At 33.3% G+C, this 23888-nt stretch overlaps 1 protein-coding gene across 8 annotated transcripts in view; it reads left to right on the top strand.

Annotated features, from left to right (window-relative positions):
• Positions 1 to 23888, top strand: part of DZIP3 (DAZ interacting zinc finger protein 3) — a 95335-nt gene that overhangs the window by 44601 nt on the left and 26846 nt on the right. For all 8 annotated transcript variants that reach the window (XM_037017654.2, XM_073231701.1, XM_073231698.1 and 5 more), the window contains 10 exons: positions 536 to 588; positions 7457 to 7533; positions 9150 to 9767; positions 11624 to 11656; positions 12876 to 13045; positions 13862 to 13906; positions 17661 to 17683; positions 19758 to 19914; positions 21292 to 21387; positions 21534 to 21661. In XM_037017654.2, coding sequence (XP_036873549.2) covers positions 536 to 588; positions 7457 to 7533; positions 9150 to 9767; positions 11624 to 11656; positions 12876 to 13045; positions 13862 to 13906; positions 17661 to 17683; positions 19758 to 19914; positions 21292 to 21387; positions 21534 to 21661 — 1400 coding nt within the window. The remainder of the gene's footprint in view (positions 1 to 535; positions 589 to 7456; positions 7534 to 9149; positions 9768 to 11623; positions 11657 to 12875; positions 13046 to 13861; positions 13907 to 17660; positions 17684 to 19757; positions 19915 to 21291; positions 21388 to 21533; positions 21662 to 23888) is intronic.

Here is a 23888-nt window from a genome sequence, read left to right as displayed (position 1 = left end):
GCCATAGCTATATCAATGAGGAAAATCTATAATGAGTTTGGACAATAATCTAATCCACTGAAGGTCAAAAATAATTTTAGACTTTTTTCTGAACCTCTTTTAGTCTCTAAGCATCTTCCTATGAAAATACATATAGAATATCACATATATTATCTATTACATAAAATTAACTCAAATGGTATCCATTTTATTTCTTTAATTAATGAAATGTCTTGTTGAATTTTTAGTTTATAAACATCAAAATTACAAATAGAAATATACATTATGTATTTCTTCATCTTGATTATGCTCTTTTTGATTTGTCATTTAAATCCTATAGTGATGTAAAGTAGAATTGCTTTTTAAGATCAACTCTAGTTTGTTGTTTGATTAGGATTGTTATGGCTCATCTTGTTATTACTTCTGCTTTATTTGTTTTATATTCTCCATAGCTTCATTCTCACTGCCTTTTTTTTAATGTTAAGGCTAAGAAGTAACATTAAAGAATTTTGAAAATTGAACTACTCTAGGGCTATTTTTTTCCCATCACTTGCAGTTTGAAGTTGTGAGAAAGGATGAATATATAACCATTGAAAATTTAGGAGCAAGGTAAGCTTGAAATAATTTTTTCTGAGCATGTATATATTTTTTGGTTGCTTCTGTCTTCTGTGTTTCTGTCACTTGTTGGAACCCCTTTAAACTTACAGGTAGTATTAATTGTGTGAAAAAAATTGCATTTAGTTAACATTTGTCTTACCCTCTCTCCTAACTTCGTAGACATTTAAATTCTAAAGCAGGAAAGGAGAAATTATGTGAATGCTTTCCCCCGAAGTATGAGAATATCCTTTGCTAAAAACAAAACTTATTTTTCTTAGTTATTTAAACTAGGTTGTTATGATATGAAAACTTCCTTCTAGCTTTCAAAACTCATCCAGACCTCTAAGCTTGTCTGACGATTAGAATTGTCCTTTTTCTCAGAAAGAAAACTGTATTTGCTCACAACTGAACTCTTAATCTTTCTTCTCAACACTGCTCTGTAACTTTGTTTTAAGTCCAACCAATTCAGCTTTGTAATTGTATTGTAAATGCCTCCTTATTTCTGCTCTTGCACCTCTAGTAAACTAAATGAAGTTATTATTTCTCATTTGGAACTCTGAAACAGCTTACCTGGTCTTTCTGTCTCTAGTTTTACCTTTCTTCATTCTCTTGTTTACATACCACCAACAGTATTTTTCTAAAATGAAAATTGAAATATATCATTTCTGTGCTTGAAAATCTTTAAGGCTTCTCATTTCTCGTAATTAAGTTCAGACTCATTCTCTTGGCTCTTCGTCACCTTGGTCTCTGCTGAACTCACTGTTATCATCTCTTTTCCTACTATATATGCACCAACTGAACTGAGCTTCTTTTAGTTTGAGTGTGACATTTATTTGCCTCCAGGGCTTACCTGGAATACTCTATTCCTTTGGCTTTGCCTGGTTAAAACTTCTGAAAAGCCTTACTTAGATAAGATAAAGTGTTTCTCTCATGTATGCCTTCTACTTCTTCTATCAAAACATCTACCAAGTTCTATTATATTTTCTTGGCTCTCCTCTCCATTTTACTATAACCTCTGTAGAGGCAAGAATTTTATCCTGCTTGCTAGTATATTCACAGTACATAGCATAATGCCATATAGATACTGGGTATACAATATAGCTGGTACCCAATAAATACATGACAGATGTAGAGATTCTGAATGCCATTATTCTGCATTGGGTATATTACTTTAGTTTTGGTGGGTAGTTAACTTGGTTGGATATGAATTGTGAACTCTTTTTTTCTTGATTGGCAGTTTCAGTTTCAATTCAGATTTTTTTGCCTTTAGCCAAACTGCTTTGAGCTGTTCCACATGTGTGGTTCCGCAGTCAGTCAGAGATGTGGCTAGAAAGGATCTCTTTTTTCTTTCCTTTCTGGGATTCCCCCACTCTCTTCAGTAGCCATGGTTCTTCGGCTTCAATTTTCTGTTTCTTTCAGCCAAGGATGTTTTTGTTTTCTGTTAGACTATCCTTAGCCCCAGGCTAAAAGCTCTAAATTCGTGAATTTACTGATTTCCCACATTCCTCTCCATCTTTCTTCTGAGCATGTGCACCCCATCCTGCTACTCCACAGGGTTGATCTGTTCCTTTCTCTCTCCAGTGCCTTCAGGGAGTTGCTTTTTATAGTTTCCCAGGCTTTATAGTTTGTTTTCTATGGTGGAATCATCTGGTAACTGGATTTTATTACCAAAAATGGAAGAGCTACTCCATGTGGTTTTATGAATCAGTAACAAAATGGCTATTTTTTTTTACTTTAAAATGCTTTATTATTAAGCTATACATAAAAAAAGCTCACAAGATATAAATGCAGTTTAACAAATAATGATAAAGCAGACACTTGTGTGGCTCACCCAAGTCAATAAACAGAATTTTGCCAGCACTCCAGAAATGCCCAGTGTGCCCCTCCCTATCTCTTATTCTCCCTAGGTAACTTATCCTGACCTTCACAGTAATCATTTCTTTGGTCTTGTTTATAAATGTTCTGATTATGAATGCATTTCTAAACACTGAAGTTTTTTTATAGGCTAAGTTTTTCAAACTATAGTTTATATACAATTAAACTCACTCTTTAAAAATATAGTACATTTAAATGAGTTTCTTTATATAGTCAGGTAACCACTACCATGATCAAGATAGAGAACATTCTATCCCAAAAAGTTCCTTCAAAATCTCTTTTTCAATCTTTTCCTTTCCCTCAACCTCAAATCCCTGGTAACCACTGATAGGATTTCTGTCCTGATAATACTGCTTTTTTCATTACTGTCCTATAGTAGGAAAACTTTTTGCATCTGGATTTTTTTACTTAGCATAATGGCTTTTGAGATTTTTCCATTATTGCATGCATCAGTAGTTTATTTTTTGTCTGTTGCTGAGTAGTCTTCCATTGTATAGATGTACCACAACTTATTTATCTATTCAACAGTTGATGTCATTTGAGTTGTTTCTGGGTTTTGGCTATTACAATAAAGCTGCTATAAATATTCATGTATTGCTGTTTGTGTACACATATGCTTTCATTTCTCTTGGGTAAATTACTAAGATCAGGATTGCTGGGCAATATGGTTTGTGTTTAATGTTGTAAGAAACTGCCAAACTATACATTTTACCAAACTTGCCAATATTATAGGAGAGTTATAGTTTCTCTGCATCATCTCCTGCACTGGTATTATCAATTTAAAAAATTTCAGCCATATTAATAGGTGGGTATGGTATTTTACTGTGGTTTTAATATGCATTTGCTTAATGACTAATGAATTTGACTGTCTTTTCATGTATTTATTTGCCACCTGTTTATCTTTGGTGAGTTATCTGTTCAAATCTTGTTACGCATTTTTCATTGGATTGTTTAATCTTATTTTTGAATTGTAAGGTTTCTTTGTATATTCTGGATAAAAGTTCTCTATCTAATATGTATTTTAAAAGTATTTTATCCCAGTCTGTGGCTTCTCTGTGTTTTCTAAAACATATCTTTCAAAAAGCAGAAATTGTTAGTTTTAATGAAGTCTCATTTATCCATTATTTCTTTTATGCTTCATGGTTTTTGTGTTCCATTTAAGAAAATTTTGTGCAATCCAAAATCACAAAGATGTTCTCCTATATTTTCCCTAACTGCTTTTATAGTTTATGGTTTACATTTAGATTTATAATCCATTTTGAGTTAGTTTTTACATATGGTATAACATAAGGGTCAGGATTCAATCTGTCCCATATGGATATCCAGATGTTCTAGCACTATTTGTTGAAAAACAATACTTTACCTCTTGAATTAATGAGATTTACACTCACACACACACACACACACACACACACACACACACACACACACTATACACCCATACACAATCATATGCAGTCTATTTCTGAACTCATTTTTCTGTTCCACTCATTTACCTATCTATTCACTAGTACCACACTCTTGATTACTATAGCTTTGTATTACCTTTTGAAATTAGGTGGTATTAGTTTATTATTTTTAAAAACTTTTTGCTCTGTTATAGATCCTTTGCTATTCCATAATAAATTATAAATTTTAGAAACACCTTATAAATGTCTCCAGACTTTTGGCTGAGATTTTGATTGGGATTGTTTGAATCTATAGATCAGTTTGGGCATGATTCACATCTTAACAGTATTGAGACTTTCCATCCATGGCCCTGGTGTATCATTTCATTTAATTAGATATTCTTTGCTATCAGGAATGTTTTGTAGTTTCCTGTATACAATCTTGTAAATGTTTGTTAAATTTATCCATACTTATTTGATTTTTTTAATGCTTATGCAAATGATACTTTGAAAATTTCTATTTCTAGCTATTTGTATTATATAGAATTGATTTGTGTATATTGAACATTTACCCTGTGACTTGGTATTTAATAGTTCTAATATCATCTTATAGATTCTTAGAGGTTTTCTACAGATAATCATGTCATCTGTGGATAAAGAATTTATATTTTTTCCAATCTGTATGTTTTTTTTTATTATTGCAGTGGTTATTACTATTTTTATTTATTATTTTATTTACTAAGATTGTACAGATTAACATTATACAATGTCAAATTCAAGTGGTAAGCACAGACATCTTTGCCTTTTCCAGATCTTTGGGAGAAGGCTTCAGTTTTTCACCAGTTAGCTGTGATGAATTGCTGTGGATTTTTTATAGATTCCCTTTTTTAGGTTAAAGAAATTCTTTTTCTACTTCTCTGAAAATTTTTATCGTGAATGGATATTGAACTAATGCTTTTCTGGATGCACTGAGTTGATCATACAGTTTTCTTCTTTAATCTGTTAATATGCTGAATTACATTGTCATTTTCAAATGTTGAATCAACTTGCCTTCTTGGAATAAATAACAGTTGGTCTATTTATTTTTTCCATATTGCTGCTGGGATTTTTTTCCTGGCTTTATTGAGGTAAAACTGACATAACATTGTTTAAGTTTAAGGTGTACAGGATAATGATTTGATATATATATATGTATTGTGAAACAATTACCACAGTAAGGTTAGTTGACACATCATATAGTTAACACTTACTTTGTGTGGTGATAATTTTTAAGATCTTCTTTCTTAGCAACTTTCAAGTATGCAATATAGTATTGTTAACTATAGTCACCATGACATACATGGGTTTCCCAGTTTGTACCTTTTAACCCCATTATGCATTTTCTCTATACTCCCACCCCTGGCAATCAACAATATCTGTTTCTGTAAGTTCAGAGTTTTTTTAGCTCCAACATGTGAGATCATATTGTGTTTATCTTTCTCTGTCTTGCTTGCTTTACTTAGCATGCCACCTTCCAGATTCATCATGTTGTCACAAATGGCAGAATTTCCTGCCTTTTTAATGGCTGAATAATATTCCATGTGTGTGTATGTGTACACACTCTACCACATTTTCTTTATCCATTTCTTTATCATCATTGATAGACACTTCAGTTGTTTCCATGTCTTAGCTATTGTAAATAATGCTTCAGTGAACACAGGGATGTAGATATCTCTTGAAGACAAAGATTTCATTTCCTTTGGATATATAATATATACCCAGAAGTGGGATTGCTGGGTCAATTCTATTTGTAATATTTTGAGGAATCTCCATTCTGTTTTCCACAGTGGCTCTATCCATTTGTATTTCCACCATTAGTGTACAAGGGTTCTGTTTTCTCCATGTCCTCACTAGCACTTGTTATCTCTTGTCTTTGTGATATTAGCCATTCTAATAGTGTTATGGATATCGCACGTATTTTTGATTTGCATTTTCCTGATGATTTTGTAATGTTGAGAAACTTTTCATATACCTGTTGGCTAATTTATATTTTCTTTGGATTAGTATTTGCATGATATATATCCTCTTGTATTCATTTAGCTCAACCTATGTATGTCTTTGTATTTAAAGAGAGTTTCTTACAGCATAGGTCATTTTTTATATCTAACTTGACAACGTCTTTTTTTAAATTGTGATGTTTATTTCATGTAAGTTTGCTGTAATTATTGATATGGTTGGATTTAAATCTGCCATCTTCCTGGTTGTTTTCAATTTCCCCCATGTGTTCCTTGTTTTTCCTGTTTTTTTAATTGATGTATATAGATGGTATACAATATCATATTCCTGTTTTTTGGGTCTTTTTTTAGTAGACCCATTTTTAACTTAAAGTCTGTTTTCAAATAATACACTATGTCAAGTATAGTGTAGGATCCTTACAATAATATATTTCCATTTCTTCCCATCTTTTAAAACATTTGTTTCCATATATTTTACTTCTACATATTTAAAAAATTCCATCACAAGTATTCTTATTTTTTTGTTTTGAACTTTATATACATTTAAACACTTTTTTTATTTTTTAAATAATACACTGTGTGATTCATTCCTACAATTACAGTATTTCGTTTCATGACTATAATTTTTTTGTATGACTATATTTTAGTTACACTGATAGATATATAAGTTATTTCCAGATTTAGGCCATAACAACAGTGCTGTGATGAGCATGCTTGCATATATCTCTAGGTGTATATGTGCATAAAATTTTCCAGAATATATACCTAGAAGTAGAATTAGTAGGCCATCTATGCATATCTTCAGCAAAACAAAACTTTCTCACAGTGGTTATACCAGTTCACACTTCCACCAGCAGTATAGGAGCATTCCTTTTACTCAATATCTTTGCCAGTACCTTATATAATTAGTTTAAAAAGCTTGCATCATAGTGGATGGTTGGCAGTGTTATGGTGGTGCTGAAGGTAAAATCAGTTAATAACAGCCACCAGCAATATCTCGGTTTTCTTTAAATTTACGTCCTAGTGTTGTCCAGTATTCTTGTTCTGTTTTATTTTCTGTGGCAGAGTTCATGTCAAAGCAAGGTCACAGGTTTTTCCATCTATGCTATGGTAACATTTATTTAGTGCTTATTCTATTTAATAAACATTGCTACTTTTTCCCTCAGTTTTTTTCAAATTATTTGTGTTGCTATTATGCCAATTCCTTTCTCTCTTTTATAAAATCAGTAGTTATTAAATGAATTGAATTGAGTTTTCTTGGAATGGTAAGAAAATTCTGTGATGCAGGAGGACTTGAGAGAGGAGTTCCAGGTTTGCTGGATTTTACAATGCAGATTTATTTTTTTCTGCTATCATACAACCTTCTTACCAATAAGCAAGCTAGTCATTTGATTCTTCTTGTATGAAATCTAGCAATTTGACTTGCCTCTTAATTCCAGTGACGGTGACATTTTGGGGTATAAAATCAGTGGTGGATTTTGTTTGTTCATTTTTCTCCTTTGCTTTTAAATTATTTCCAGGAGGAGGAGGAGAAGAAAATGTTCACTTACTTAAGCCATTCTGATGCCACAACTCTTGACTGACTTTGGTATTGACTGTAACTTAATTTTTTTCCACTTACAGTTATAAAAACTTGATGTCTCTGAAAATCACTGATACTGATGTAAGACCGAAGATCAGTTTAAAATTTAGTACAAAAGGTACTATTTTATTTCTATATGTCTTCTCTTGAGAACTGTGTTAAAAATTTTGACTTGCTCTGTTAAGCATCATGCCATTAATAGCCATGTGTTTGTGTTTGTCATTCACTGGGCTTGAGTTTACACAAGCAAGCATCTCTTGGTGTGGATTGAATTCACAGAAAAATCAGCAGGCATATGGGTCTCACATTAATTTGGCATCTATAAGAGGTTTGCTAGGTCTGGTGTACAGCTGTGACTACACAGTGAGATTAGGCTTCAACATATATTCCCTACCAAACCTTCCTCCCTTGTTGCATTCCCTGTTAATAGAACGAAATGGAAGGAATGAACATTTTGGGCCCAAAGCCAAGTAGTCTAAACTTAGGTACCAGCTGCTTGGCACTTGGAGACCTTAAAGGCTCCTGGGCCCAAGGAGAATAGTTTGGTGGCAGTCCTTCTTGCTAGAGGGAATTGATGTCCCTGATCCCAGCCAGCTCCTTGTTTCACAACCCAGAGAAAGCTCCCTGAGCCATTTGCTGTGTAACCTTGCTTGCCTCCATCGTGCATTCAAGTATATCAAGCAATAATAGTAATTTAAAAAATTTTTGAAACACAGACTTATGAAGGAAATAACCAGGTTGTATTTTATGATAAGCACATATTTTGATAATCATACCAAAAACATACCATTATATACCAAATTCTTACTACTTCTAATTTACCTCAGTCTATTTTCCTCATTTGGAAATGCTTCTAACCTTAAAAATACCGAAGGGTTCAGTTTCATGCCATATGCCATTTCACTGATGAAATACCTACTTAATTATTAATTTATTTTTTGAGAGGGTAAGAACATGAGGTTCATTATTAGATCATTGTGTCTCAAGCTTTAATATATATTTAAATCATCTGGTGGTTTTTAAAAAAAAATGTAGGTTCCAATTTGGGGTGGAGCCTGAGGTCCTGCATTTCTAACAGGTGCCCATGTGGGTGCTGCTGGTACAAAGCATTGGAGTTCTTGGGCAGTCAAGGCACTTATGTCTTGAAATAGTTCTGTATTGTCCAGTATTGTAGCTACTAGCCATGTCTGGGTTTTAAATTTAAATTAATTAAAATTAGATGCAATTTCAAACTCAATTCCTTTGTCAGACAAGCAGCATTTCCAGTATTTAGTGGCTAGTAGACAGTGCAAATCTAAAACATTTTCATCCCAGAAAGTTCTATTGGACAGTGCTGATTAAGATAAAATATAATTGCCTAAGTACAATTAAACATTGGCAGTTACCATTTTTGACAATCTTCAGAATTTTCAATTCTGGCCTAATACTTTTATGCCATTTGGTTTTTATACCAAAGCTCATTTACTTGAAGAAAACCTTGGATGGTTGAAAGGCTTCTGTGGTAATTAGTCTTTGTGATTACTTTTGCTTGGGAACATACTGTTTTTGTTTGGATTTTTTGACAGCTAGACTGATAGCAGATGCTTATTGAGCACTGGCTGTGGCAAAGCACTGCACTGTACCTTATTCTTTGGAATAGTCCCTATCATACAGGAACGTAGGATGTAATGCCAGAGCCACATAGAAAAAGAGCATTAATGTGGAATGTTTTGACTTCTCAAAATTCATTTTCAGATGAAATGCCTATCTTCAAACTTGATTATAATTATTTCTATCATCTGCTTCATGTAATTATAATTTCTGGTACTGACATTGTCCGGCAAATATTTGATGAGGCTATGCCACCCCCTCTTTTGAAAAAAGAGCTTCTTATACACAAGAATGTGCTGGAACCCTACTACAACCATCTTTGGACCAATCACCCTTTGGGTGGAGCATGGCATCTACTTTATCCCCCAAACAAGGAGCTACCGCAGTCCAAACAGTTTGACTTATACCTCCTATTAGCTCTCATAAAACATTTGAATGTATTCCCTGCACCCAAAAAAGGCTGGAATATGGAACCACCATCTTCTGATCTCTCTAAGTCTGCAGACATCCTGAGGCTGTGCAAATACAGGGATATCCTCCTTAGTGAGATTTTGATGAATGGTCTCACTGAGTCACAATTCAATTCAATTTGGAAAAAAGTTTCAGATATTCTTCTGCGCCTTGGGATGAAGCAAGAGGATATTGACAAAGTGAAGGAAAATCCCATTGAGAATATCTCCCTTGATTACCATCAGCTGTCCATCTACCTAGGCATACCAGTACCAGAAATGATCCAGAGGATGTTATCCTGCTATCAACAAGGTACAAAAATAATTATTTACTTCAGCTGGTAAACCTTCACTGAGTGCCTCCTATGTGCCATACACAGTGCTAAGGGTAGGAGATTCAGTGACCTCACATTCTTGGGAATCAGACTCATCAAGAAGCTAATAGAAATTACAGTGCTAGAGATATTCCAGAATACCATGGGAAATCCTATCTAAGAGTCCAAAAGAGCTTTCTGGAAAATAGAAGGAATTCTTAAAACAACACACAAAAAAAGGTAGCCAAGTGAAGAAGATGGAGAAGGATGTTTCAGAAGGAAACAAGAACAAATATATAGAAACATAAAAATATATTACAATGCAGGGAATTAAAAAGTTTGTCTTTACTGAGATTAAAGTAGGGGAGAGTTCATAGAATACATTCAAGAGAATTTCACTTCCCTTATTGAGGAGTTTGTGTTTTCAGAAAGGAGTTTTTGAAGATTTTTAAGTAGAAGAGTTTTATTACTTCTGAAAAATTTGATATCTAAAACCAGGAAATACAGGTACTGTGTGTTTCAAGGATGGACTTTCAGACACTGTGGGTGTATGTTTCTCCTCCTTTCTAGCAGGACTGTGATGTTTAGTTTAAAAGCTTGGCAGTTATCCAGTGGCTGTAGTAATTTAAAAAAATCAGATAACATTTATGCAAGTGTCTAAGGTGAGCAGTGACCATTCCCAGACATTGTCTGTTGATATGGAAAGACTTCAGGCCTCCTCTCCCTCATTCCAGGATAGCTTCTCAGCTGTCATTGTGGGAACTAGAGTTCAAGGCACAATTAACACACTGAAACCCTTGCTATACTATTCTGGGTGACTTTTCTTGGTTCTAAGTTGTTTGTTGTAGTACCTAGTGAGCAACTAATGCCCACGTTGATACTATGTAAACATACAACTTGCCAAATTTCTAGTAATTATTGAACTGGTCCAGATTTTTTTCAGTGTTGAATGGCTAAGCCCCAACCCAGTGCTCTCACTAAGACTGTGATATACCATTATGTCTTCCTGCTTAACCTTTAAGAGTTTTCTTTGAGAATAAAAAAGAATGTTGATTTGATGATTTAAGAAAATCAGGCAAGAACCCATAACTATAAGTTTACTTATAAATTAGAGGTTTTTATTTTTTTAACATTTACGATTTTAACAAAAACTCATGAGAATAAAGGTAATATTTAGGAAAATGCTTTGAAGACTAAGTAAATTCAAGACATTTCAAGCATTCCTCACTCAGGTACTCTGAGGAGTTTAAAGACCCTTTAACAGAGGCATTTCTAGCATATATCTCTTAGTAGTTATTACAGTTTCAGTTTTCATTCATGTATCTGATTATTTAATTAATATCCACTGTCCCACTTAATCTCTGTGAAAGTTTTTTTTCTTCACCATACTATCTCTAGAGCCTACACAAGGCTGATACATCGTAAGTGCTTAATAAATATTAAGGAGAGGAAGGATCAGGTTAATTCATATTGCTGAAAAAAAGGCTCAAACTTTCAGCTGGAGGTTTGCTTCATAATTGACTATTGACCTTAATATTGACTATTTCATGACCTTAGACTTTGTAAATCATCAGAATTTGCTGCTTGGTTTACAGTTATTATATTCTAGGCATTACCTATCATGATCAAATTTTCTGTTTACTTTTCTTTAACTATGGGTTTATAACTTTCTTCTTAAAATCTAAAGATTATGCCACGTTTAAACTGAATTCATTACTGAAACTGGTTATTTTTAGAGTTCGTTATAAAAGTAATTACTACTGTATAAAAATCTTTTGACTTTTCTTAGTCCCAATCAGATGGTTGTTGGCTGCATTACAATTGTACACCTAAATTTTTTCTTTATGTGTCATAGGAATTGCTCTACAGTCAATAACAGGCAGTCAACGTAAGTATATTTAAAAACGGCACTCCTCTCTCTGAGGTTGCCCATACTTTCTAAGTGCATAACTCTAACTTTTCCCCAATCTTTCAGTGCGCTTCTCTCTGAAGTAGCCTACACTCCCCTTTCTCTGAGTGTGCACTTTCTCTCTTTAAATAAAACTTAAACCTTTCAAGGTGCCTCTCCTTCTCGAGGTCGCCTGCACATTGTCTCTCTTTAAGTAAGTAACTTTAAATAAAACTTTTACTCTGCTTCAAAAAGAAAAACAAAAGCAGAGTGCTTTAAATGACCTTTCAACTTGGGATAGCTAAGGGATACCTGTAGGAATTTTACTTGGTCAGATAAACTGTGTAATAACTGTAATTGCTTGTTAAAAGCTTGGAAAATCATGTGTGAAATTAATATTCATCAACCAAATCCAGTACAAGCCTTTTTGCTCTACTTAGTGCATGTGCCCCGGAGTTTACCCAAGCATAGTGTTTTAACTTTTTGATACTTAGGAATAAATTTCTGCGTGCATGCTCTACCTCCTCATAAATGCTACTGTTAAGCTTATGTAGCTTTTGTCTAGGCTCTATACTTTTTTTTTGCTAGGTGGTGAGTTGCCAATTTTTTAATTTCCATTTTTGTGCTGTTTTTTAAATGTAATTCATATTCCGCAATTAAAATTATTCTTAAGAAAGTGACATCATGAGTTTGGTTTGGGATCATCTGTGGCCAGTCAGATGAAGTCCACAATTTTTAGATTGTGGGCAACATCAAGGAGCATGGTGTCAGAGAAGAGGTCACATAATAGTGGGCTGATAACCCTTTCACAATCTTTGGTTATGAAAAAGAAGAAAAAAGAAAAAATAGATCTTATAGCTTTTACTTGTCTTCTTCATGTTTCAGATTTACATCCTAAAATAATATTAAAAGTATTAATAGGATCAGTGTCAGGATACTCAAAAACTAGTATTTTGAGTAGATGTAAGTTCTAGAATATCTAATATCTAGAATCTACTTAAGTAAAGTATTTTAGCATTTGGGTTCATACTGATTGGTTCAAGGTTAGTATATGTTCCTATTTGGTCATTGATAAATGAACATTTCATCTAGTAATTGAACAGAGTAATATGCCTTCTATTTCTGGGATGGTGTTTTGAGGGTAAATATATTTATAACAGTGGTAAGAAGCCAACATTTCATGTATCCAGATTTTGAGTGTTTTGTCTTTAATATGTAGGTATTGAAATAGAAGAGTTACAGAACGAAGAAGAAGAACTAAGTCCACCTCTCATGGAGTATAATATAAATGTGAAATCAAACCCTGAAATACAGTTAGCAGAAATGAATAAAGATGGAACATCGATACCCAGTGAATCTTCAACAGAATCTATTAAAGATCTCCAGGAAGTATAGTTCTCATTAATATTTGAATTAGAAGACTTAACCAGGGCCTTTAGTTTGTGTTGCATGTGCTGTATTTAAAGTATCCCAGCCAGTCTTAGTTTATACTTATCCTAATTTTCACAGAGCTTGAATTGAAATAGTTCTTTCCCCAGTAGTTCAATAATCCCTCCTGCCTTAACCATGTATTTTGCCAACATTTATTGAACACTTACAATGTGCCAGGCACTGTTCTAGATTTGTGAACATAGTTCTTCATCCTGAGTGATGGGGGTAGACATAGGATGTTATTAAAAAGTAGAAGAAAGCATAATGGGGAACAGAGGGAGAGGGAAAGGAGAAAACAGGAATATTTTAGCACCATTTGCACAAAGGTAGAATTAAAGTCATCCTGGATGGAATCTCTGTATTTCTTTACAGATAAGTTGTAACTCTTATATAGTCACTTAATGCTTTTTAGGCTTATAAGCACTAAATTTTTCATCTTATGGACCTGAATGTGTTAATTTTCTTAAAAGTGCCTTCCTTCTTTGTTACTCATGCATGCATGTGTGCAGGTGAGGATCTGTGAGCTTTGTTCAGTAGCCTGCTCATTGATGTTATATATTATTCCTTTTTACGTCATTCATTTCTCAAGAGCAGAAGACTAAGATTAAAATAAAAATTACAATGAAAATAATTTTCCATAGACTCTATAAAGAAAATATCTGTAATATAAGAACATAAAAGGTTTTGGTGGTTAGAGGAAATGTATTTTTCAAAATAACCCATTGTGCAGCTTGAATTATATACTAAATAAATGATTTATTTCTTACCTGTCAGGTTAAGAGTAAACCAAAGAAAAAGAAAAAGACTAAGAATAAAAAGGTAAGAGACAGTATTGACATTATAATAGAGAGATGTCTGAATATGAACACTTAGGTTTAATATATGGATTTACTTTAGAACTTAAATTTAGGTCAGGTAGACATATAGCACATATCACTTATGAATGTCAATAGTGTATTGAATAAATTATAGAGAAGTCTGTGTATGTTAGATCCCGAGTGTTTTAAACTTACAGTGTATCCTACTTTCCTAAGTCATAATTTATACATTTAAAATATAAATGAAGTAACCGAATTAGTCACTCGGATATTTCATTAATTTATGCACACTTCTGATTTAAAAAATGCATACACAATATTTTAAAAACAGCTTGTCATATTTCTACTGATGTGTTCAAAAGCATTTTTCAAAACCTTAAGAAATCTTGATTTTCTTCTTTTTGTCTGAGACTGCCAGCAATGCATTAATGTACAAAAATGGTATAAATGGAAGAAACTTCTTATATGCTTCTTCCTTGTTTTTTGCCAGTTGCAAAATGAACAAGTTATTATTTATAACAGTTTTAGCAGGAAGTCTCTTAATTGCTTGGAAAATTTCAAGGGAATGCTAAGTTTTTGTGGGGTTTTTTGGCTTAATTTAAAATTAAAATTTTATTTTTTTGGAGCAATTTTTGTTCAGAGCAAAACTGAGGAGGAGGTACAGAGATTTCCCATGCATAACCTCCCCCATTATCAATGTCTCCCAGCAGTCATTAACATATCATCATCACCTGAAGTTCATACTTGGCATTTGGTTCACTCTTGATGTTATATATTCCTATGTATTTGTACTCAAGTCTTTTTATCAAGCATATAGCTAACCACTGTGCCATGTAAACTGTATTGTGGAAAAAATGTTATTTTCTGGCCTGAAACACATATTTATAATCTAGATATACTCTGTAGATCATATTATAAACTAAATGAAACTATTTGCTCAACTATAATCTGGTAGGGCCATGTTATTATTAGTCATTTGAAAGTATACACAAAATTTAATCATAAATTATCACAAGGTAAATTTACAAAATACTAAAATCAAGAACAAAATAGAGATTATTTATACTCTCATCAATAAAGTATCGATATCATTGTCATACTTATCACTATCATTGTAATTTACCATTTCACTTTTAAAAGTTATCTTGAAAATTATGTTTTTAAAAAACATGAGCATAACAACTTTTTTTCTTACTTTTAGACAGTTCTTATCTGATAAAATACAGCTTGGCTTGTTAGTTTAGCTGATACTTTTTATTTTTGCTAAAACAGTAAGTCTTAGGTCTAATACTACATAAAGCTAGCCAAGTAAATCCACAGCTGTCAGGCCATAAGTCTAAGTTCCAAATGTGTATAGTTTATCTCTTCTATACCTTCAAAATATTAAAATATGGTAACACTCATATTCTCAATTTTAATTAAGTGGAAAGCCCCACTTCTATGTCATATTTAAATGGAGTGAATACAACTGGAAATAAATGTAAATGCCATTCAAAAATTCATATATTAGTAATACTAAAATTTCTTATTAAATGTCAGCAACTACCTAGGAATTTTTTAAACATCCTGAATTTTTTTCTAACTTATTTTACTTAAAGAAGTTGAAATACTTTGGAATTGATCAAGGTAAAATTTGGACATTAGAAATGAGATCTTGTATCTTGTATCTTACATCTAAAATTTGGAAGCATGGAACCTAAAAAATGCTGAAATTGTAGCAAATGACTATTTCACACAGAACAGTCCTGTTAATATACACAATTACTGCTAGTGTAGGTACAAAGAACTGTCTAGTTGTAGTGTAAGCAACCAGTTATAAAAAAGACAGTCAATCAAATTCTCTAATAAGATGTTTTTAATCATGAGAAATTTTAGCATGTAGAAATGTGCTTATGTTACACAGAGTAAAAACAAAGTCCCTATATATGAAATTGTGTCCTCTGTTAATGACTTGTTTTGCAGTATCTCTACCTAACAATAGTTGAAGTCCTAAAAACACCTATCAGGAACTCTTTGGAAGAAAATGATGAAAAAGTAAAATTTGTGTAGCAAATAGAGGGGACAATACAGATAACTTCTAACTAGTATATATAGAAACTTTGTAACTACTCTATATGCTCCCGTTCTTCAGTTAGAAATTTAATATTTAGCTTCTAGTATATTCAGATACTGGTGGGGGTTAATTAGATACTCCTTTCCACTGTTACACCCCACCCATGGGAATTTGAAGGCTTTAAAAGTAGAAAAGAGAGGTAAAGCAGGTGGTGGAATAATCAGCCTTGTGATGAATCTTTGGGGAGAAAAAACATGGCAGGAAATAAATTGAGCCCTTCAAATTGGATGTCCTGTCTCAAGAAGGGAAGTTGCTGAGATTCATGTACAACAGACTGATAAATGCTTTGGCATAAAGTTGTCATGGAAAGAGCTAAAAATAGTCAGATATGAACATACTAGATATGCTCATTATAAATGACCAAATGTATTTTCAACTCAGTTATTTGAGTATAGTGGGACCAAGTGTAATTCCAAATAATTGTAGAATCACATTGGCACTGGATATTGATCAGACACTGAAACACTAAAATTCTCTTAGTAAACAGACAATAAAGCAAAGCTAATTTGTAAATATATCCTGAAATCTGTGGGGAAGGAGACCTGAAGTTTCTTGTAAACAAGAGTGGTAATAGAAATTAGTGCTATACATAAAATAATTAATACTTTTAATAGAAGAGTAATATGAGTAATTCATACTCTTAGTATTTGTTAAGTGTCATTGATACTACATTTAGTATGTTGCCTTTATAGTTTTGCCTAAATGAACATAAAATTTAGGGCTTTTTAACATTTCCTCCCATATGTGATCTCCCTAACACTTGTTTTTCTATAAAATTCTTGATATTTCAGTCTGCCTTCTCCATATATAGAGAGTTTCAAGAACTCTTCTAGTTAATATAGGATTCCAAAATTAGAATCACATATACCCTATCCCAAGATTACTACCATAGGGACAAACTCAGCCCCAATACTCCCAATATTTAAATTTGTGATTTTCAAGTTGAGCTTCATGACACAGTAGTAGATTACAAAATCAGTTTACTGGAGAACAACCAGCATTTTAAAAAAGGAAATAGATTTAGTAGGAATAAAGAAAATTCCAGAGCTAATCACACATTGCTTTAGTCATTTCAGGCTACTATAACAAACTACCATAGACTGGAGGGCTTAAACAAGAAACATTTATTTCTCACAGTTCTGGAGGCTGGCAAATCCAAGATCAAGGTGCCAGCAGATTCAGTATCTGGTGAGGCCCTCTTCACAGGGTGCAGACAGCTACTTTCTTGCTGTATCATCACATGGTTGGGAGAGAGAGAGAGCTAGCTCTTTGGTCTCTTCTTGTAAGGGGACTAATCCCATCATGAGAAGACGACATCATCTAAGGCTAATTACCTCCCAATGGTCTTATCTCTAGTTACTACCACATTGGGGGTTAGGGTTTCAACATAATGAATTTTGAGGCATACACAAACATGCAGTCCATAACACACCTAATATGGGTACAAAGTTTATCTTGTGGAACTTACATTTCAGTTTTATAATTATGTATAAAGATAAATATATAAGTGCATTTACATCATGATGTAAAATGTATTCATTTTGGTTGTCAAAAATGAGAAATGCTGATCTAAATGCAGTCAGATCACTGTGCTATTGACATAGTTGATACAGATTACTAATTCTTTGATGCTGTTTTTCAGAATAAAGAATCAAAAGAGCCAATGTAAGTATTTGTTTATATAAATTTTAAATTTTTATTATTACTTTCAAAGCACATATTGTGCTTTGCCAGTCTGATACAGCCTTGTCTTGGGAACTATTCTGAGAGAGGAAAGGACAATTCTTAATAAATTGTCACCTTTTTATAGAAAGTGACAAAAAAGTTAAATTATCATTTGCTTTGGGAGAATAGGGTTTCTTGCTATTTTTCTTTAAGGCTACATAGGAATCACCCAACTCAACTGCTTTATACAAAGATTAATTTGAGTTTAGCATAAAATATCTTAAAATATAGTATAGGTTGTAGTTAAGTTAAATAAGACTTAACCTTTAAGGACAGATCATTGTACCAATGACCCCCTGTACTAAGGAACTTGGTTTGGTTTGGTTTGGTTTGTTTGGTTAATTAACCTGAGGTGTTTTGTTTTACTTTTTAATCGTAGTTGTTAACAGTGAATTTTGAACCTTTACTGGAAACTTTTTAATGCCCAAAGATCACTGTGAGCTATATATGGTTGATCACAGCAGAGAGGAAGGATATGAGGTAGACAGTCCAATGAAGAGATTCATTATGCCCACCAGAAGTTTGTTAATTGAAAATTAGCAACTTTAGACACTCACCTGGTAACCAGAACATATTTTATTAACTTTAAAGTCATCACTTGTAATTTTTCTCATTGATAATGGATATGATCCACTTGGTAAGTAAATAGTTCACCATCTAAGAAAGATTTTCATGTTCTCTGTTATTAAGTTGAGCCACTAGAGCAATGATTGGTTGGTTGTTTCAGGCTCTGTCTAGATGCCATAAAAATAACTTACTAAAGAATGAAACAGTATTATCAATAATTTTGCACATTTTGCCTACAGTGTAGGCCCAAACCTGGATGTTTTTAAATTAGAATTTTCAAATATACACAAAAGTAAAGAGAATAACAATCTACATTAGTAACCTACTTAACATCCTGATTGAACAATTATCACTATTTATCCACATTTTCTTCATTCTTCCCATCATTTTTCCTATGTTATCATAATACTGTTAGCATACATTTAAAATTTAGGAATGCTTTTCTAGAGCTTTTCAAAAATACAGATTCATCTATAGTATTGCAGTTGTGGTACCTGGAAAAATGTAATTTTTTAAAAACTCTTCAGTTGACTTGGAAAATTAGGTTTGGGAACCAGTAGTGTATGCAAGCAGTTGATTTCATTAATTTTATAAAATATTCTAGTCATCCTAGAACACCTCAGTGATACACAATGACTGTTCTGTAGTGTTTTACAAGTTACTTTACGGGCATTAGATACCATTTTTTTTCTAGGTCTCAGTGGCCTAAAAGAAATACTTCATCCTAGTTATCTGTTTCCTTTCTATTAACTAATAGGTCATTTATATCATGCTGTAAGTAAAAGTACTGTTTCTTGTTACCATTCAGTGAGATAAGGAATTTTATAGCTAGTAAACAGACCAACTGAAAGGATAATAGCATGCATTTAAATTTTAGACATAGGTATAAAAATTAAATGATTGCCATTGTACTTGTAGTACTTTCATTCTTTTTTCAGTGGTGCCCAGTTCCTGAAATCTGTGTCCTCACTATATTTTTTCAGTCTTGAAATCTCCATTTTAAGTCTACTTTGTGTTGCTATTTGCAGCCCTCTATTTAAGTGTACCCTGGACCTAAGCAGTGAAGTTGATTAAACCAACCTACCTGTCAAGAACATTGTGATGATAAGTAACATAGCAGATGTGGAAATGCATGTCAGTATTTCCCAAAGTATTGTTTCCCAAAGTAACTGATGTTAATAGTTATAATTTGAAAAATGAACTCCATGGTCTCATAATTCTTGAAAACTCTAGGATGAACAGACTCATCCTAAAATATGCTAAAATTCATTAAGAATCTCGAAGAGAAAAACACAGTTTGAGCATTGTCCAAACTTTCTTTGGCTAAGAACCCTTCTGATGCTAAGCATCTCATGAGACCAATACAATATTAATTTGGGAAACAATGGCTTAGATGAAAAGCGCTATACAATTATAAAAGATCACATTGATTGTGTCACCACTATAGCCCAAATATGGTAGGAAAAGAAGAGCAGTTGAAGCAAGAACAAGCAACAGTCAGTAGATTTATGAAAGATGATGCAAGTGATGCTCAGGAAGATTCTGCAACTGAAGACAAGTTCTATAGCCTGGATGAATTGCATATTCTGGACATGATAGAGCAGGTAAGCTTGATTGGAGAGGGTGCAGCCTCTTCTTTCCTCTGGCTTCCTTTCTCCAGAAACAGTTGCTAACCCTTGTTTTCTCCATGCCTCTTTGAGAAGCGTGTTAGTCTAGTGGCTTATACTGTGTTTGTGAGGAGAAAGGAAAAACAAGAAGAGGTGAAGGAAAAAAGAACCATAGGAGCTCGAAGCTTTTCACTTTAGCCCTAAATCATTTTCTGGCTTTTACTATTAAGCAAAGTTGATTACAAATGCATTCCTTGCAAATGGTTTTCAAATACCACAGGACAAAAACCCTGATGTAACCCTATTGGATTAAATTTCATGAGAAAAAGTTTTGTAAAACAAAGCTACTTTCATTTTTTAGAAATAAGATCTGGTTACCATGAAATGTCTATGCATATTAATGTATAACATTTTTGTTGTTTTTTCTTTGGTTCCTTTCCTGACAGTTACTGCTGCAATGTCCCTATATGTGAAGGTGCATATGAACATGATTCATATGCATTATGAATCATATGCATAGCAGAGCATTAATCAAACAGAGCATATCAAAGTTTTTTTTTTTGAAAAGCTACTTGATTTAGCTACCCATGAAAATTCTATACTGAGATAATTTTATAAAATGTTCTGTTTTAAATATAATGATAGGAATATTTTCTAAGGGTATAGTTGGTACAGATGACAGTACAAGATTCATATAATTATCATACTTTTTTTCTTTTTCTAATTACAGTATTAGAATGTAGATATTTTAACTGCTATGACATAGCTTTGTATGGCGCACTAAATGTGGGGCCTTTGATTTTCATTCAATACCCATGAGAACTCGAAAATAGAATAAAAATGTCACACACATTTCAGAAAATGTTTGTTCATTCACTTATTCAAAAAACATATAGCACCTGCTTTGTGTTAAGAGCTACACTAAGACATGGTTCTTGTGATCCCAGTGTTTATAATCCAGTAGAAAAGTTGAACATTCAGGTGATACTGTGTAATGATTAAGTGCTTGGACAGTTAGGACTGCCTGAGTCAGTGTGACCTTCAGATTCTGTGTGACCTTAGGCAAGTTACTTAGTTTTATCATATCTCAAAATAGTAATAAAGAGTGCCTACTTCATATGGTTCTTATGACAATAAGAACATTACCCAAAAATGTTTTAAAAAGTAGTAATCATGCATGTAATGTTATCCAATAGTATCAGCAGTAGACAAGTAACTGGTACTGTTTAGTAAATGTTTAAATGGGGAGAGTTGGGTTTATCTAGACTAATCAGAGGAGTGATGTAGCATGAATTCAAATTCCCATTCAATAACTAAAATATTAGTGGTTTTTTTAGAGAAAAATAAGGCATACATATTCCATGTGCTTATTAGGGTTCATCCAGCAAGGCAACTACAGAATATGGAGAAGGTGAGAAGGAAAATCTTGCTCAACAACGGCAGCTTTATAAATTGCACTATCAGTGTGAAGTAAGTACCTTTGCCATAATATCTGAGGCAAGTCAGAAGTAGTTCAGATGTTAAATTTAGTGGTATTCTTTTTTTAAAGAACCCATTTTCTTTGAATTTCTGGTGACTTGAACAGAATTAACTATGAAATGTTTTTCATTGATCAGGATTTCAAAAGGCAATTGAAAACAGTGACTTTTCGGTGGCAAGAAAACCAAATGCAAATTAAGAAGAAAGACAAAATCATAGCATCTCTGAACCAACAAGTGGCTTTTGGAATCAATAAGGTTTCCAAGTAAGTGCAAATCTGTTGTTGATAACAGGAAATTCTGGGTTTGCTCCATAATGAACGTTATCTTTAAAAGATAACCATATGTAGCCACTAGGTGGCATTGTGACTGCACATTAGGAGCTGCCGACCACAGGACACACTTGCTTAAAAACTTTTTGCCTTGCCAGCTATTTAGAAATAAGTAACTGCCCACACTGTATTTCAAGCTTTATATGTATTGGCTGAACAAGTGTAAAGATAATAGAATTACATGAGAAAGATAATTAACTTTCAGGTCATAACTCTAATTTATAAAAATGTGACCAGTAGTTGGCTTGTTTCTTCACAGCATGACTGTGTTCCTCAAAGACACCATGAAATCACTTGAATGCCTCTTTATGATGGCCTCTCAGAGTTTTTGTATTCTAAGGTCAAGAGATTGAAAAGAAATCAGATTTCTGGAGACTCTTCTCACCCCTGCCAATCTCATTTCTCTTACAATCTTAAGTATTAAATGCCTAAACTAAAACTTCAGTACCTCCAACAAGTATCAGTTGAAATAATATTATAATTTGTGACATGTTATTTTAATAAACAGTAATTCCACAAGATGCCAGTCATCCATGAAGACTAAAGTCCACTGAAGTTCCTAGACTGCTAATAGGGAGAATAGACAAGTTCTAGGGGATATCCTAGAGTAAGGAGCCCCTCATACTAATTACAAAATTGAAGAAATATTTGAGAGATTTAGGTATGGAATTTTTTTTCACATACCATTCAACCTAAAGGAGTTTTTAGGAAGAACTGGGGGCCATAGCTCTGACAACATTGTATCAGCTGCAGACACTTTCAGGCCTGTCCCTGCTGGAGTTAGGGAGATTCTTCAAGTTCAGAAGGAAGTGAGGCCCTAGGGAAACTTGGACAAAAACTAAACTTAAGAGCCCACACTTTGGGACTAAAAAGTCTTTTAGCCTGGATAGTAATGACCAATCCAGAAATATGTTGTATAATATTAAAGATCAGAAAAGTAATGCTATCCATTCAGATATCTTTCCTCAACTCTTATAGGAATCCTTTTATGCTTGAGACTGCAAACAGACCATTTTAGGGGTGCATATGTTAAGCATATGAGCACTCAGTATTGAACATCCACCAAATAAGTATCAAATGCCTACTATATGTAAGAACTATGTAAGGCAGTGTGAAAGATACCAAGGCATGCCAGCCATTGACCGAACTAATGGAGAGTATAAATTAACATGAGGGAATCAAAATTACACATAACAGAGGGACTTCCAGTTCCATCAAGATATAGTAGCTCCATTCCTTGCAAGTCCTTACAACTAAGACACCCTGGATACAATACAACAGATAAGCATAGGAAGACTGTGAAAGGTGAAGAAGAAAGCAGACTGTCAGGACCTTGGGACTTGAGGAATGATGTGGCAGTGATTTTCCTTATTGTGTCCCATATATCAGAGATGGTACAGGACTGATAAAGTATTCAAAAAAATGATAACTACAAACTTCCAAATTTGTTGAAATACATACATTTACAAATTCAAGAGATTGAATGAGCCTCAAATGCTATAAACCCAAAGAAATCCATGCCAAGATGCATCATAATTAAAATTCTGAAAACTAAAGACAATGAAACATCTTGAAAGCAAGCAGAGAGAAAGAACTTATTACCTATGTGTGAACACTAATTCAAATGACATTGGATTTCACATCTGAAACCATGGAGGCCAGAAGGAGATGGCACATTATTCAAGTACTGGAAGAAAAAACTGAAATTAAAAAACAGAATCTTGATTCCTATTCCAGCAAAATGTCCTTTCAGAATGAAGGGAGATAAAGATAAGTGTCAAACAAAGGAAAAGTATAAGAGTTTTGTTGCTAACAAACCTACCATTAAAGAATGGCTAATCCCACTTCAAGAACACAGAAGAAGAAAAACTAGCCCAAAAGCAGCACAAAGAAGGAATAATAAAGATTAGGAATAATGAAATTGCAAACAGGGGAGCAATGGAGAAAATCCATGAAACAAAGAGCTGTTTCTTTGAAAAGATCAATAAAACTGACCTAAAAAAAAAAAACTGACCTAAAGAAAAAAACACACACAAATTACCACCGTCAGTAATGAAACCATGATACCATTACATACCATGCAGACATCAGAGAATCATGCTGAGTGAAAAAAAGCCAATCCCCAAACAACATATATTTATGAAAATATAACAAAGACAAC

Source organism: Manis javanica, chromosome 3 (assembly GCF_040802235.1).
Source record: "Manis javanica isolate MJ-LG chromosome 3, MJ_LKY, whole genome shotgun sequence".
Taxonomy (NCBI): Eukaryota; Metazoa; Chordata; class Mammalia; order Pholidota; family Manidae; genus Manis; species Manis javanica.
This window is presented reverse-complemented; position numbering and strand designations above follow the sequence as displayed.